Here is a 17,177-nt window from a genome sequence, read left to right on the forward strand (position 1 = left end):
GGTAAAGCAGTGGACAGAGAGCCAGGCTTGGAATCAGGAAGACCTGAGTCCAAATCAGGCCTCAGACTAGATGTGTGACTGAGCAAGTTGCTTAACCCTGTTTGCCTCAGTTTCCTCATTTGTCAAATGAGCTGGATAAGGATATCACAAACCACGCCAGTATCACAAACCACGCCAATGAGGTCAAGAAAAGTCAGTCACAACCAAAACAAGTGAATAATAATATGCATGCCAACCTCTTATACAAAACTCAGTTTACAGCACAATTTTTGGTCCATAGTAGGTACTTAACAAATCTTAATTTAATTTAATTGACTATTGAATTGAATCCCTCAAAGACTCTCTGCTGCCTACCAAATCAAGTTGAGATGTTCAGAACTCTATCCAAATAAACATATACTTGTTCATACTTTTGTACTTTTCTGTATTAAAGGCTTAATGGCAAATGAAAATTTATATTTGTCTATGTGAGCAGTCTACTTTAATGTTTATTAGGTTACCATGGTATAGGATAAAATTAATACTCATGACAGATCACTCACTATTAGAGAAAAACATTCAAAGTCCTTCATAATCTGATGCAACCATGCCTCTCACTAAGATCTCATATTACTTCCACATACGTGGTCTGGTCCAATCAATGTCTACATATACTGTCTCCTGTACATACCTCACACCTGTCTCCAAACTAACAAAAACTCTTTAATAATAATAAAAATAATTTCAAAATTATAGCTTTACACAACTCTAAAGTAAATATAGTAACTACACTATTGGCTTAAAATTAACATCAAATGGGGCGGCTAGGTGGTGCAGTGAATAGAGCAACAGCCCTGGAGTCAAGAGGACCTGAGTTCAAATCCGACCTCAGCCACTTAACACACAAAAAACTAGCCTGTGACCTTGGGCAAGTCACTTAACCCCAAATGTCCTGCCTTCCCCCCTCCAAAAAAAAACAACTGCAAAATAAAAATTAACATCAAATTATTAAGTTATCTACTAAATGAACTTACCTCCATAGTCTGGCACTTTTATTTCCTCTTGTGTGAATGTTTCCATTTCTTCTAGTATATCTTCATCAAAATCTGTAAATTCTTTATCAGTAACATGAGTAAAAGAAATGCTCTCCTCAATGAGTTCTTTATTTTCATGATCTTTTGATTGAGTTGTTATTCTACTGATAGAAATGTCAGAAAAAAATTACAAACTAGTCTTACAGAGATGTGGCTTTTGATAAAAGTACTTTTTTCCAAACAGATTAGTCGTTTTTTTTTTAAAGGAAGAAAAGACCTTCTTAGATAATCATGAAAAGACCCATACTCAAAAGATGAGAAGAACTCTAACTTATCTGACCCCTTTCAAAAAGGAGTCTTTTCTGTCATTCCTTAATGAATATATATATCTTCCTACATACTGAAATGACTAAAAGAAATTATATTACTTTCATAAATAAAGTTTTGTTAAAAATTGATTACTTACAGCTTTTTGTGTAACCGACAGGTTAAATGTAAAAAAATTAATATTCAAATAGCCACCTTCTCAGAAAGATTTAAGCAAAAACAAATAACAAGAAAAAGAAATTATTTTTTCCATCATTTTAAAAGATGTTGTTAAGGGATCCTCACTACATACTATTATAGTTAAAAGACATACAAAAATCAATCATTTAATACTCTAGTCTCAAGTCCAGACATACTCCCCACATACCCACACTACTGAAAGGAAGTTCTAATTAAAAACTTACTCCAAAAGATTGTGATTAGGTCCATCACTATTATGGACTTCCTGAATTTCATTTGGAGTTGGCACTGATGCTGGACAGCCAGTATCTACACTGTTTTCTTTCTCAATATTTTGTTTAGTTTCAGGTAAGAGCATGGAAGGCACAGAATAATGATTCTCTGGAACCTAAAACAAAATATTTGTAACATTTATAATTGTATCCTTTATTTTATTTAATCTAAAGTACAGAGATATTTCAAAGCTCTGACTTGTTCCAAATGGGGACTCCCTCTACAGCATCCTCCATCAACTGCTAATGAGGTTGTTAGTTGTACATGGTGACAAAATTTTAGAAGCAGGATGGCAACCCATCACTTCCTCACTCCAAATCCAACACTCTGGATACTGTACCACATTGGCTCATTGTTTAATCATAGTCTGCATTTATTCAAAAGTGTGCATATCTCATGAGAATTAACAAGATGTAATATGGAGTTATTAAGATTTACCTAGTATGCACTACAAAAGTTAAAATACTAACCAAATAGCAGAGGAAGAGAAATACAGAGAAGGAAGGTCCTTAAATATTTTTTGGAATTAAATTGTTAAATTTAAAGCTTCACAAAAAAACAAGCAGCAATAAGATACAGTGGTATTGTGTCACTAACTACCTACATTCACTAGGTTTAGAATGAACCAAGAGAAAACTAAATTTCCAATTTTTTTGTTTTTGTTAATTCATTCAAAGAACATTTATTCAGCACCCACTATATAAGTAACTCCATTACTCACTGCAGGAGGAAAGGAGAACAAAAATAAGTAAACAAAATGATATCTCTGATCTCAAGATCCTTATAATCTAGTAGAGAAAAAAAGACCTTAGATAATTAAATATATCGAATATTAGACTTTGGTGAGTGCATAAGAACTAGACAAAGTGCTATGAAATCGAATGAGGTTAGTTCTAGGTTGGGACAGCAGGGAAGGCTTCACAGAAGTTTTGCCCTGGGAGTTCAAAGACAGACACAAAAATACAGTTTAGAGTAGAAGACGCCTTCACTACCCAGACCACAATGAACATGGTGCCCTTGACAAAAGTAAGCCTTTATTCACACAATTATTGGATGGACATCAATATTTTCTGAAAACTCCACTGCTTTTTTGGACCTCCCTTCCTATTTGACCATGAGTCTAACATTGGCACTACATTTTGGTTCAGTATAACCCCTGGGAACCCTAACCACAGGGCCCAAAAACCAAGCCCAAACTGCCCACAGTCACCCTGTGAGAACAACACATACCATCTTTCTCTGTCCTCATCATGACCTCTATCTAGCCCCTCCATCCATCCCAACTTCCCAAGTCTTATATTGACCTAATTTCCCTTCTGCCTTCACAATCTTGACTCCATGGCAAGGTGGTTAGTTCAAGTATACATTCCTCTATACCCTTAAATCCGTTGTACTTCTTTGTCCTACCACCATCTCCACCTCAACAGTTCTCAAGTTTGGGATCACCCCCCCATGCACCTCCATAGAATCACAGAATCTGAGAGAAAAACGGTCCTCAGTAGTCATTTGGTTCAACCAATTTATAAAAAAGAATTCTTGGGGCAGCTAGGTAGAACAGCGAATAGAGCACTGGCCCTGGAGTCAGGAGGACCTGAGTTCAAATCCGGCCTCAGACACTTAACACAAAAGTAGCTGTGTGACTTTGGGCAAGTCACTTAACCCCAACTGCCTTACCTTCCTCCCTCCAAAAAAAAAAGCCCCCACCTCAAAAAAAATTTCTCATTCTAACAGACCAGACAGTGGCTTCCATGTTTTGATCAAAGACATCCAAGAATGGAGAACCCACAAAAATCTTCAGGCAGCCCATTCTATTTTCAGACAGCTTTCATTGTTAGGAAGATTTTTTTCTGCTATTGAGTCTAAATACACCTCTTTGAAATTTCCAACTATTACTCTTGATTCTAATCCTCTGGGATCAAACAAAACAAATCTCATCTGTCTTCTACCCAAGAGCTCTTCAGATACCTGAAAATAGCTGTCCCTCTCCCCTTGAGTCTTCTTTTCTTCTGGTTAAACATACCAATCACTGCAATCAATCTTCCTAAGTCACCGCTTCAAGGTCCTTCTGTGGACACTTTCCAGCTTATCAATATACCTCTTGCACTAGGCTGAAAACTGAACAAAATTATCCTAGGGCAGAATATAATAGTAGGAAAATGTCACCTCCCTATTCCTGGAAACAATGCTTGTCTTAATGTAGCCCAAGATCACATTAGCATTTTTAGCTACCACATCACACTGTTACTCACAGTGAGTTTGCTGTGCACAAAAACTTCCAGTAATCTGGCCTCTTTCCCTTCCATTCTACTAAAGCTACTCTCTCCAAAGTTGCTAATGACTTTATAACTGCCACATCTAGTAGTTTTCAGTGTTCATCCTTTATCTTTTTGCAGCATTTAACACCTTGCTCAGAACAAAAAGCCCTCTTCTCTTTTTTCTCTACGTCATCCATAATGCTTAACTCCTCAGTTCCCATGGCTATAATTATCACCATGTCTATGCTAATGATTTCCAGATCTAATATATCCAGCCCTACAAATCGCTCCTAAGCTCCAGTGGGGAATCACCAACTGCCCACTGAACGTTTTAGAACTCATTATCTTTCACCCCAAACCTTGCCCTTTCCCAGATCTTTCCAATTTTTGTCCAGAGCATCACTATCCTTGATAGATTCACAACCTCAGAGTCATTTTCAACTCCTCATTCTCCCTCACCCAAGTATCTAATTCACTGCCAAATTTTGTCCAATTTACCTTCATTACAGCTCTTACATTCATCTGCTTCTCTCTATTCCAGTCACCGTACTAATCCAGGCCTTCATCACCTCTCAATATCCTAATGGTTCTCTCTGCCTCTAGTCTCTCCTCTACACAGAATGCTGAAGTTATTTTTCTAAAGCACAGTTCTGACTATGGCATTATCATGTTCAAACAGTTAAAGTGGTTCCCTCAAACATGCAGGATCAAATAAAAACTCCTTTATTTGTAATTTCTCAACTGGCCTGAGCCTATCCTTCCAATCTTATTACCCATTATTCCTTTTTTTTTATGCACCATATGGTACAAAGAAATTACTCTTCTTCCTGTTCTTGACATCTTACATTCCTCTTATCCCCATGACTTTGAAGATGCTTTCTTCTATGCCTAGAATACATCCCCCATCACTTCTGCCTCTTAGAATCCTTAGTTTCCTATAAAGCTCATTTCAAATGCCATCTTCTATGAGACCTTCTCTGATGTCAGCTGCTAATGCCTCCTTCCTTCCCTAAAATTACCATGTATATATTTTATATATAATTATATATGTAAAATTTTTTCTCTAATAGAATGTAAACTGCTGGAAAGAAAGGACTGCTTCATTTCTGCTTTTGTATCCACAGTGTCTGGCACACAATAGGTGGTTAATAAATATTTGTTCATGAATTGATTGACCACTCTATCCTTCTTAACATTCTCTGCTCTTAGATTCTATGATATTAGTCAATCCTGGTTCTCCTACTGCCTGACTATCCTCAGTATTCTTTGCTAGGTATTAATAACAGCAACATCATCAACAATAAGTGATATTTATAAAATACTTTAGGGTTTCAAAAGCACTTATGGCTCAGGTCAAGTGTCACCTTTTTAAAGATGTTTATGATCATACCCCTTATTATGAATGCTCTTGTGAACTGGTGAAAACAAGTATGATTGGTATGGTCCCAACTTCTCAGGATGTGTGTGTGTGTGTGTGTATAAAATATATATATATATATATGTAAATATACATATATTAAGGCTAATAAACCCAGAAAGTGGGCATTATCCACCCCTAAGCCTCTCGTGAGATGGTACAGTTGGAGTTATTATTATTATTATTCCCCACAATCCTCACTCCTTCCTCCCTCACTTAAATCCAGTTCACTTGTATGTCATGGCATCACCTCCCTGATGTCATGGTCCTCTTCAAGAATGAAGAACAAACAGTAGCAACCTCAGTCCTTATCATAAGGCAATTTAGAAAATATCCTCATTTCACTGGTCCTAGCTATTTTCCCTCTGGAAGGACAGGGCTAGTTCTTATCAGTGACAGGTAAGTTTTTTGTCTTAACTCTATAGAAATTTTACTCCTGAGGGCTTCTAGGCTTTTGACCATAGCAAGAAGGTGGTTTTATAGTTCTGTGCCCAGAAATCAATTCACTGTGTGCTGCTGCCTTCAGCTGAGAGCAATGGGGGCTGCATACCAAAACTACTGAATCTTGGCATCTTTTCTCCTCCTCCCCTCTTTTAAGTAGTAATAAAGTTTTTTAACTGCTCTCTCTACATGGTTCTGCTGCGCTTCATCTTAACTGGTCTGCACTACAGCTTCTTACCCAAGCCAAAAATTACTTTTATATTGTGTACCTATGTATAATAAGAGTCTTAAGAACAGGAACTGTTTCATCTCTCTTTGTAATGTAGTGTCTGGCATATAAAAGGTTTATTTAAATGGACTCCAACCCCTTAACTGCATCAGTCTACCACAGATGTTAATTCCTCCTTTCTTCCTCTAATCACTCTCAGAAAACACAGCTACTCCCATGGCTTTTTTTATAACCACTACACAAATGACCACCTAATCCAGCCTCCATCTCTCCCCTGAGAGCCAATCTTACAATCCCATTCTAAAACTTCAGTTCACATGATCAAAAGATGGAGGATTTGATATTTTCTTTAATATTCACATAACCTCTCAAGCCTCTCCCAAACAGATGTTATGCTCCAAGGATAAAGCAATTTCAGCTATCTCCCTGATCTAGTACACCAGAAACTCAAAAAAAAGGTTAAAAAAAAAGGAAGATAAAAAACTCCATGAACTAATGCCTAATTTGAGCTCACTAAACACTTCCTGCCCCACCAGTCCCCCACACTACAAGCAATAAGACTTGAACTAGGAACCACTGCCATAGGCTTGCAACAACAAAAAAAAACAACCCCAAACCCCAGGCCCACATGCCTTTTTCTAGTGCCATAGAGATCCAAGCTCCAAACTGCAAAAAGTTTGCTAAGGCCTCCATAGCTAGTACTATGGCAGGGGTCTGTCCTGCAAAAGATCCTTTCAGGCAGCAGCTGAGGCACAGTGAATACAGCACTAGCCCTGGAGTCAGGAGGACCTGAGTTCAAATTTGACCTCAGACACTTAACACTTACTAGCCTTGTGACCTTGGGCAAGTCACTTAACTCCAATTGCCCTGCCTTCCCTCCTCCAAAAAGCACCCAAAAAAATTTTTTTTTAAGTTTTTTCCCACATGAATGAATGAAATACTGTTCAAAAAGGAAAAAAACTCAAATGATTTGACACTTCATGAGACAAAGGACCATGTGGATTTTGATAATGTGGAACTAGAACACAGTGGTTCTTTAGTGATTTAAAAGAGAAATGAGAATTATAATACTAGAATTTATGACCTACAAAGCAGAAACAATTACCAAAATTTAAAAAAAAATGAAATTTGTAATGGAAAACTCACTAAAGAAACAAAAGAGAGGACAACTTATTGGGTAAACAAAAACACAGAAGGGAAAGACAATCTAGAGAGAAGAGAAGCAAAAAGCAGTAATATTAAAGTAAAACACATATTCTATTCCAGTAAAACAATGCTCTTGAAGATAGAACATATAGAAACAGCTCATCCCATTCTGGGCACCTTAAGTGACATGTTTAAAACTCAACCCCTCATGTCCTCTCTTCCAAACCTGTTCCTCCTAACAAACAGGATCCCCACCTAATTCTATAATGTTACTAATAACCCCATTGGTTACTAGGGCTCAAAATCTCAGTTATCTTCGATTCTTTCTTTTCCTACCCATATCCAATCTGTTGCCAAATTCTAGCAAAAAAAAAACAAAAACTCTGGAGTCTATCCCCTTCTCCTTATGCATAAAGTCATCACCCTAGACCAAGGACTCTCATCTGGATTGGCATAAGTCTTAGCTCACCTTCCTAGGCTCATTTATCTCCAGTCTTTCCCTTCTCCAATCTGTGCTGTACTCTACTGCCAAAATAACCTTCTTAACACAAAGGGATGCCCATGTCACTCCTCAGTTCAAACACCATCTGTATATCCTCAATGACTCAGGAGAAAATAAAAATGTATTAGTTTTGCATTTAAGGACTCTAAACTCTGTTTCCAATCTATTTTCCCACCCTTTTTTACATTCATCTCCTTTATGCACTAACTCTACAATGATTATGGACTAATGACTATCTACCAAAGTCTTCATATACTGTCTCTTAGACCAGCACTGTACACTCACATAGATTGCCTCTTTGGAACACACTCCCTCTTCATTTTTTCTATCGTAAATCCTTTCTATCCTCCAAGACCTAGCTCTGGTGTTATCTACTTCATTAAATCTTTCTGGATCCTTCCCTGACACCTTCCACCTCTTCCCTTCCCCTCCCCTGCCAAAAGCAGTATGTCTCTTCCAAATTACCTTAGAGTACACTTTATCCGTATCATTTGTCAGGTACAGTAAATAAAGTACTGACCTTGGAGTCAGGAAGACCCAAGTTTAAATCAACCTCTGACACTAGCTGTGTGACTCTGGGCAAGTCATTCGGCCTTTCCAAGCAGCAGTTTCCTTATACAAAAGGTTGGCACCACAGGACTGTTCTTGAAGACCAAATCAACACGAGATTATATGTAAAGCACTTTGAAAAACTTAATGGATGTTGGCTATCATTATCATCTTCATTATCATTAAATTCGACCCATGTTATATCTATATCATATTTATGTGCATATCTATAACCCCTGATTAAATTGTAAACTCCCAAAGGGAAAGAGCTATTTTTTTCATCTATTTCCAACACCTGAAACAGTGAGCACATAATAAATGATAAATCGCATTCACTTGGCAAAAAGCCAACTGTTTTCTTACCTCACAGATTACAGGATTTGTTTGCTGAACAAAGTATGACTGTTCTAAAAGCCACAGGGATGTGAGAATGGCAGCTGCTGAGGTCCTCACCCGTAGGACAGGGCTGTACTGGCAGGATGATTCAGGTTTAGTGGAGTCACAGAGCAATCTTCTATCAGACCATCTTATCATCCATTCCAGTAGTTTTGCTATGCTGCCAAATTTGTTCTTTAGTTCTGGAGAAAGTTCTTCATGAGGAATAATGTCATTCCATTGAACTGCTTTGAAAGTGAACTTTGCAGTCTTAAAGTTTTGTGGAAGAAAAGCTTGTTTTGGTAATCTGTGGGATGTGGTCATTTCTCTATTGTCATCTTTGATTCTATACATCGATTTTTCTTTTAAACCGAACAAACCTTTCTTTCTCGTGCTTTTAATTACTTCATTCGAAAAGTTTTGTATAAGAGATCTTGGCCCTGGAACAACTAATACTGAAGGTGAAGATGTTTGATTTCCCAAATTTTTGAAGTTTTCACTATTCAAAGTAGATGATTTTTCAAATTCACAAGACTCAGGAATGATAACGTAGCAGGAGCCAGCTCGGAACACATTCTGGCTCGTGGGTTTGCCCTGACGACGTTTTAAAGTTGTGTGAACATCAAAAAGCAAAGAATTAAGTTCATGTTCCTTAAGATGGGATGTAAAGCTACTTAGAAAAGGAATACCAGGATTATTAGAACCAATCAGGTCTTTTTCAAGCACATAACTCAAGAACAGATCAAGGAACTTGATATATTCATCATCATCACGTTCAAATTCCCAAACACCTACTGTAGGAACTATATTTTCTCTTGGGAAATTTTCATAATCACCTTTTCTTTCAGGACATTCCTCTGATTTGAACTTTTTCTTCTTATTGCCGTGCTTACTAATCAATGTGAATTCTGCATGATTCTGGGCATTCCTATAATAAAATATTTTAAAAATTACTTCAAACTAATCCTTCATTACTGACAAAGTCTTCCATAAACAGGGGAGTTAATGATAATCCCATTCAGGGCCCCTTATAACTTTAAAAAATTGATAATTCTCTGAAATGCAATACATAAAAGATATCAAAAGGAGAAACCTGTGAAGTGAAATTTAAATTATGTAAGAATACATAAAATCTACCCCAAAAAGCCCATGAGGCAATCCTTTTACACTTCCCTATCTGACTCACCACAGCAGCTTTTCCAACACATTTTATCCCTTTTTTTAAACCTCTCATGGTTGCCCTCCCTCCACTCTCTTGGCAGAGAAACTTGCCCCATATTTCACTGAAGAAACTGATGCCATTTCCTGAGAGCTCCCTCTTCATTATTCACTCGGATGACTTCTGACACCACATGCACAAATGACACAGTTCCATCCCATCCTTTCCAGCAGATTGCTCCTTCTATCATCTCTGCTTTCCTCTAATCTTCAGTCTCTTCCTTTCTATTGACTGTTTCCCCACTGCCTACAAACATGCCCACCATTCCCCATTTGCAAAAACTCCTTACTTGGGGCGGCCAGGTAGCACAGCGAGTAGGAGTACCGGCTCCAGTGTTGAGAAGACCTGGAGATCGAATCCCAGGCTCAGACACTTAGCACCCACCCAGAAACACCTGGCCATGTAACCTTGAGCAAGTTACTTAACCCCAATTGCTTAGGGGTGGCCAGGTGGCTCAGAGAGTAAGAGCACCGGCTCCAGTGTCGGGATGACCTGGATCAAATCCCGGGCTCAGATACTCAGCACCACACCCAGAAATAACTGGCCATGTAACCTTGAGAAAGTTACTTAACCCTGATTGCTTTAAAAAAAAAAAAAACTCCTTACTTGATTCATCCATCCATTCATCCCCACTGGTTATTGTCTAATCTCTCTCCTCTTTTATGTGGTTAAATTCCCTGAAAAAGTCATCTAAAATAAGGGCTTCCGCTCCCTTTCTAGGAAGTCTTTGAAGTCTGGCTTCCAACCTCATTCAACAGGAACAGCTCTCTCCAATGGGAGCTGAGATGCTTTCTCCAACTCTAATGGCCTTCTCTCATCATGACTCATTCTTTTTAATCCCTGTCTAATCTTTAACACTATCAGCCATGCTCTGCACCTTGGTACTCTCTTCTTCCTAGGCTTCTGTTCTGCCCCAGCTCTACTCCTCCTGGTCTGACCACGACTTCTCAGGCTCCTTTACTAGATCTTCATCCTGGTCTCACTTGATAACCATGGATATCCCACAGTGCTTTGTGCTGAGTTCTGTTTTATTCTCCCCCTATATTATTTTACTTTTTGATCTCATCAGCGCCTATGGATTCAATTATCATCTCTATGCAGATGTTTCTCAGATCTAAACTGAGGTTCCCAAACTTATTTACCCTACTGTCCACTTTTCAAAAAAAAATTATTCAATACTCCCCTGGAAATCTACTTTCTTCAACCCTTTAACAGTTTAAAAAAAATTTGTCATGAAAAAATAATACCCCCCCATATTACATCTACTTTCTTTAACCCTTTAATAGTTTTTTAAAATTTACATCATTTAAAAAAATACCACCCCCACCCCCCCAGGGATGGTATCACTCACTTTGGGAACCTATAAACTTCTCTCCCAACCTTCAGACTCCCATCTCCAACTGTCTATTGAATATATCAAACTGAACGTCCCACAGACATGTATAGCAGCAACCACACTGGCATACCCAGGATGGCTGCTAGCACAGGTTCTTAGATCTGCTTTACTAGGAAAAATAGCTGTTTAAGGGGCCAACAATATTTTTTAATTACATTCACTAGTTCAGGGGAAAAGTCAGCACCCTGAACTGCAGAGAAAATATAAAGAAAATACAAACAGAGAAATAAAGCCAACAGATAGGGTTCTGACTATACACTTTACATATATCCCTGGATGGAGAGAGCCTTTACATCTGAGCAGTCGAGTTCTGAACATAGGAGCACTCAGAATCTCGACCAAGAAATCACAAAATCCTTCTCATAAGCAAGCCCCCAAAGCAAAATACCAACTCAGAATATATATACAATTCTCAGAGCCAGAAGGCATTACAACCCTCCTGACTCAGTGCCTAATTAGAAATTAGCAAAAGGTGTGAAAGTCTTCCTACAAGCAAGCCTCCCCTAAGCAAGCTTCCCTTAATGGGCTCTACCATGAGGTCTATTAATGGGCAGGGAAGATCTTAAATCCCAGTAACATTACAACATCTTAAATTTAACACATACAAAACTGAACTCATTATTTTTCCCCAAAGCACTCCCTTCTTCCTAAATTCCCTACTGCTACTGAGGATATCACTCACTATCTTCCCTGTCCCCCAGGTTCACAACCTAGGCATTAGAATCAATTCCTCACTCTCTCTCTCCCCATATCTAATCTGATGCCAAGCCCTATCAATTTTATCTCTGAAATATTTCTTGATTATGCCCACTTATCTCCTTTGATACTGCCACCAACCTAGTGCAGGCCCTCATCCATTCTGACTGGGATTGGTGTGCAATAGCCTTGGACTGATCTGCCTGCAACAAGTCTCTCTCCACTCCAAGCCATCCTCCATTTAGGTAGCAAAGTAATTTTTCTAAAGTATTAAGTTTAACTATGTCAAACCTCCCCAGACATACTCAATAAACTCCAGTAACTCCCTATTACCTCTAGAATCAAATATAAAATCTTCTGAACTAGACACTTCATCTTCCAACTGTGAGAATTTTCACTGGCTATCCTTCTTGCACGAAATGCTCTCCCTCCTCATTTCTGCCACCTGACTTCACTGGCTTCCTTTAAGTCCCAGATAACACTCTACCTTTTACATGAAGCTTTCCTGATTCCCCCTTAATTCTGGTGCCTTTCCTCTACTGATTATCTCCAATTTATCCTGTATACATCTTATGTGTACACAGTAGTTTTCATGTTGTCTTCCCAATGAGACTCTGAGGTCTCTGAGAGCAGGGACTTTCTTTGCATACCTAGTGCTTAGCACAATGCCAGTCACATAGTAGGTGCTTAGTAAGTGACTGATTAAAAGCATTTCACCAAGAAATACTCTGTTATTTTCCACAATAAATTCAAACAGATATGTAAATTTAAAGTCTATACCATTTTTTAAAAAAAGCAGAAAAACAGATCATATATCTTCTAACAACTATAGAGATGAATCCCTAAAAAATCTTACTCTGTAAGAGTATTTCTACTCAAACCCATCCTAAGTGAAATACAGATAAGGCAAGTATAAAAAACAAAATAGATAATTTTTATTAAATGAAACTGAAAAGCTTTTTTGCATGAACAAATGCATCTAGAAAGGGTTTGATATCTATAATATATAGATAACTAACAGAAATAGATAAACCCAAAAGTCATTCCCTTATAAGTAAGTGGTAAAGGACAGGAATAATTCTCAAAAGACTTTTGAACTATTAAAAACCATTAAAATGTTCCAAACCTCTTATAATATGAGAGATTAAAACTAAAACAACTCTGAGGTTTTACCTCATCCCCAGCAAACTGGCAAAGATGTCAAAATAAAGGAATAATCAGTTTTGGAAGGGCTGTGAAGACTGATACACTAATTCATTGTTAGCATAGCTGTAAATTAGTGGCTATAAATGGCTAAAATAATATAGCTAATAAATAATTATGGCTAAAATATAATAAATGGCTAAAATGTTCAAATCCTTTGACCCAGAGATTCTTTTGCTAGGCATATCAATCAGTAATAAAAAGAAAGGCTTCATAGACACTAAAATATAGCAGCACTTTTTGTGGTAGCAAATAACAGGAAACAAAGTAGTTGCCCATCAACTGAGGTACAAATTGAGGCCAAACAAATTGTGGTACAAGAATATAATGGAGTATTGCTATGCCTTAAGGAACAACAAATATGGTGAATACAGAGATACATGGAAAGATTTACATGAACTGATACAAAGTAAACAGAGGCAAAGAAACAATGTGCAAAATGATTGACAACGTAAAAGGAAAGAAAGATCACAAAATAATTAAAAAGTGAATGCTATGAAAGAAAAGCAACAGGAAGCTGTACAATAAGCTCCTCCCTCAAAACTTTTCCAAAAAAGATGTAGGAAATGCACCAGTCTGAATTCTGAGGGAAAAATACAGAAAAAAGTAATAGCAGGGCAGCTAGGTGGCGCAGTCATCTGCCCTGGAGTCAGGAGGGCCTAAATTCAAATGTGATTTCAGTCACTTAATACTTAATTAGCTGTGTGACCTTGGGCAAGTCACTTAACCCCAAATGCCCTCCCCAAAAAAAGCCCCCCCCCCCCAAAAAAAAAAGTAATAGGAAGTTATTTTCCCGCCAAGGTTGGTATATTTAGACGGAGAGGTCTATAGAAACTGGGGACATTTTTTCCCAAAGAAAGCGATATTAAGTGAGCTCCACCATACCTTTGATCTGAATTTACTTACTCTCTTTTTTTTTCAGATGACAAAGCTTCTGAGAAAGTATCTGCAGTCTCTGTATCACTATGCGCCTGGGAATTTCCTACTTCAGTAGGAGTGCTTGTGCTCAAACCCGTCCCAAGTGAAAACCGGTCATAAGTATGAATCTTATCTACAGTTTCTTCTTCAGGTGGTTCCCAGATATTAATTTCAAAAGGGCCTATATTCCTCCTTACTCGTTTCAGAGCTTTCACCCTCACTTTGTAAATAGAATGCATGATAACAGACATCATTTCCTCAGTTTGTGGTCCTAAGAAAGGATAATCAAAGAGAATTTAATGTTACATTCAATAAATAGATGTTTTGGAGGATAACACAGCATCATAGTGGCAGAAAGAACAGAACCAAGGGAAAAGATTTCTATGACCTTCCAGCCCCATCAGAGGACAAATTATTAAAAGTAAAATGGTATAGAAGGATTGTAAAGTAATGTTTAGTTTGTAATCCACATTTTAAGGAAAGATATAGAGAACAGAAGGGATCTAATAAGCAATAAAAAGTATCAAAAGACTAAAAAACAAACTATCAAAGGGGAGATTTAAAAAGATAAGATTAGTTTAGTTAAACCCAGGCCTGCACAACATACGGCCTGTAGCCCTCTTGCAGGCCAAAGGATTTCAGATGGCTGTCATGTGACAGCCAGCAACCAATCATCCTCAGCCTATCTCTAGTCTAACCTATCGCATGCCAAAGAAGGTTACAATTTGTGCAGGTCTGGTTTAACCAAAGATAAAAGAATGCTATGCATGGAAAACTGTTAAAAATAAATGAGAAGCAGCCAAAAGATATGAAGAAATCATTTTCATGAGGAACAGTGCAAACTATCAACTATATGAAATCATTAACAATAAGAGAAAATGCAATAAGAACTGAGACTTAACTGAGGCTCACACACTCCTCAAAGTGATAAAAACAGGAGTGAATGTTTTTTCATTCAAAGGAGGGACTGTGCTAAGACAGGCACACTAATATACCGTTGGTGGGGTTGGGGATAGCTCAATTGCTCTGGAAAACAATGTAATTAAATAAGAAAAGTCAATGGAGAGTCTATTACCAGAAAGAAGTATTATGTAAAGTGCTGGGGTTACAAATGGAAAAACGAGACAGATTCAGCTCTCAGGGAGTTCATATTTTAACAGAGGAGACCACACATAAGGAAAATTTCACTTATATATCAGATGTAAAGATTCCACGATCCTTAGGGTAGGAGCAGCAAAGCAAATTGTTGCCTCTTCTTTAGAATCACTGCCACAGGTAAAAATCACATTGGCTTAGAATGTTCAACAATCTACCAGTGCTAAGTAAGGGCTTGAGTGACAAGAACTTTCTTTCCTATGTCTCCCTTAGCTGTGGCTGTCGATCAAACAGGAACAGGTGCCAGGTTACTTCTCCACAGGGGTTGCTTCTCAAGATGATTCAATTATTCATTCATTCAATTAACATTTAATAAGCACCTGCTGCTCTGTGCCAGGCACTATACAAAGCACTCTAGATACAAAACGAAGCAAAAGGTAGTCCCTACCTTCAAGGAGCTCATAACCTAACAGGGGGAGACAACACACAAATATACACAAAGCAAACTATATGTAGGATAAATAGGAAATAATCAGAAGAGAGAAGGCACTTGAATTAAGAAGGGTTCGAAAAGGCTTCCTATAGAAGGCAGGATTTCAGTTGGGACTTAAAGGAAGACAAGGAGGTCAGTAGTCAGAGTGGAGGAGGAAGAGGGCAGAGGCGAGAGAGCATTCCAGGCATGGAGGAATAGAAAAGGAAATGCCTGGACCTGAAAGATGGAATGTCTGCTTTGTAGAAAAGCTGGGCCCCCACTGTCATTGGATCAAAGAGTACACATTGAGGAGTTGCAATTTATACTTAATAAAAAGATAAGCTAAGGCAAGTCTCCTGGCAAGATAACATTTATCAGCAGGGGAATGCTACCTTTTCATAAGTGGGTCTATGGTTTGCCTCCATTTATGCCAAAGGCCAGAGACAAGGGACAGTTGTTCATTTATAGTTCTGGAGAGTACAGAACAAAGAGCACAACAGGGTAGGTAACATCATGTGGTTGAGGACATGATTGGCTACAGAGCTGGAGTGCAGGGAACAACACGACTGATTGGAAGTTTGGTAATACGGGCTAGCAACCCCCTCCCCCCTTCTTCTCTCATAAGTCTAAGAAGTGCTCATTGTTTGAGCCCAGGTACAAGACAGCAGCCCAGACTTTTGGACAGCAAACCAGATATTCTTGAAGGATAGCCTGGTGGAGCAAAGATATCAGGCCCAAACTCCCCTGTGTTCACAAACATTCTCCAAGGTCAGTTAAATTCATTGAGGCCTTACAGGCCAGCTCTGAACCAAGTCCAGAGACAAAGAACCACGACTTAAGCTATTCCTGGACAAAAGCAATTATAGGATAAAATCAATTGTAAATAGGATCAATAAGTAAATGATACAGGACTAATCTTAATCTTCTCACTGGAAAGGTAGGAAGGACTATGCTATGAGGAACTCTGAGTACCAAAGAAAGTATTTTGCATTTGCTCCTTGAGGCAACAGAAAACCACTGGGGTTTACTGATTAGGGGGTGACATGATTGGACCTCCATTTCAGAATGATGGCTGTGGGTTCTGGGCTAGAAGCATTATTATTCCCAAAGTTCTTGGGCTCAGGGTCCTGGGTTTTCTCCAATGGGGCATAAGGGGAAATGGTGAGGAAGATGGTGCTAGTGGTGGTTTGACCTGTCTAGCAAATGCTGGCTTCTGTCTCCCCCTCAGGGTTTCATGACGCTTGAGCTAGGCTACCTTGTCTGTCCTATAAGTATGGCACACAGCTGGCAGGTGGTGAAGAGAACTGGACCTTTCTCTACCACAGTCACATGCCCAGATGTAAGGGCTGTGCTGAAAGCAAAGCTTGTGGTCATGGGAGAGTCTCTCAGAGTTCTTGTGCCTAGCGAGCTGATCAGCAATTGTTGCTAGAGGTGATGAGAATGGTGGGCTCCTTCTCCACAATGATTTCCC

The 17,177-nt window shown here is 38.5% G+C and overlaps 1 protein-coding gene across 8 annotated transcripts in view; it reads right to left on the reverse strand.

The window, feature by feature from the left end:
• CPLANE1 (ciliogenesis and planar polarity effector complex subunit 1) overlaps positions 1 to 17,177 on the reverse strand; it is a 148,359-nt gene that overhangs the window by 80,800 nt on the left and 50,382 nt on the right. For 7 of the 8 annotated variants that reach the window (XM_069096163.1, XM_069096162.1, XM_069096164.1 and 4 more), the window contains 4 exons: positions 14,128 to 14,410; positions 8,696 to 9,635; positions 1,745 to 1,908; positions 1,014 to 1,177 (listed from right to left, as the gene is read on the reverse strand). In XM_069096163.1, the coding sequence (XP_068952264.1) occupies positions 1,014 to 1,177; positions 1,745 to 1,908; positions 8,696 to 9,635; positions 14,128 to 14,410 (1,551 nt within the window). The remainder of the gene's footprint in view (positions 1 to 1,013; positions 1,178 to 1,744; positions 1,909 to 8,695; positions 9,636 to 14,127; positions 14,411 to 17,177) is intronic. The other variant, XM_069096160.1, reaches the window with a different exon arrangement.

This window comes from Petaurus breviceps, unplaced genomic scaffold (genome assembly GCF_028583685.1).
Source record: "Petaurus breviceps papuanus isolate PSGF00001 unplaced genomic scaffold, PetGlider_PUasm1.0 229, whole genome shotgun sequence".
NCBI classification, from domain to species: Eukaryota; Metazoa; Chordata; class Mammalia; order Diprotodontia; family Petauridae; genus Petaurus; species Petaurus breviceps.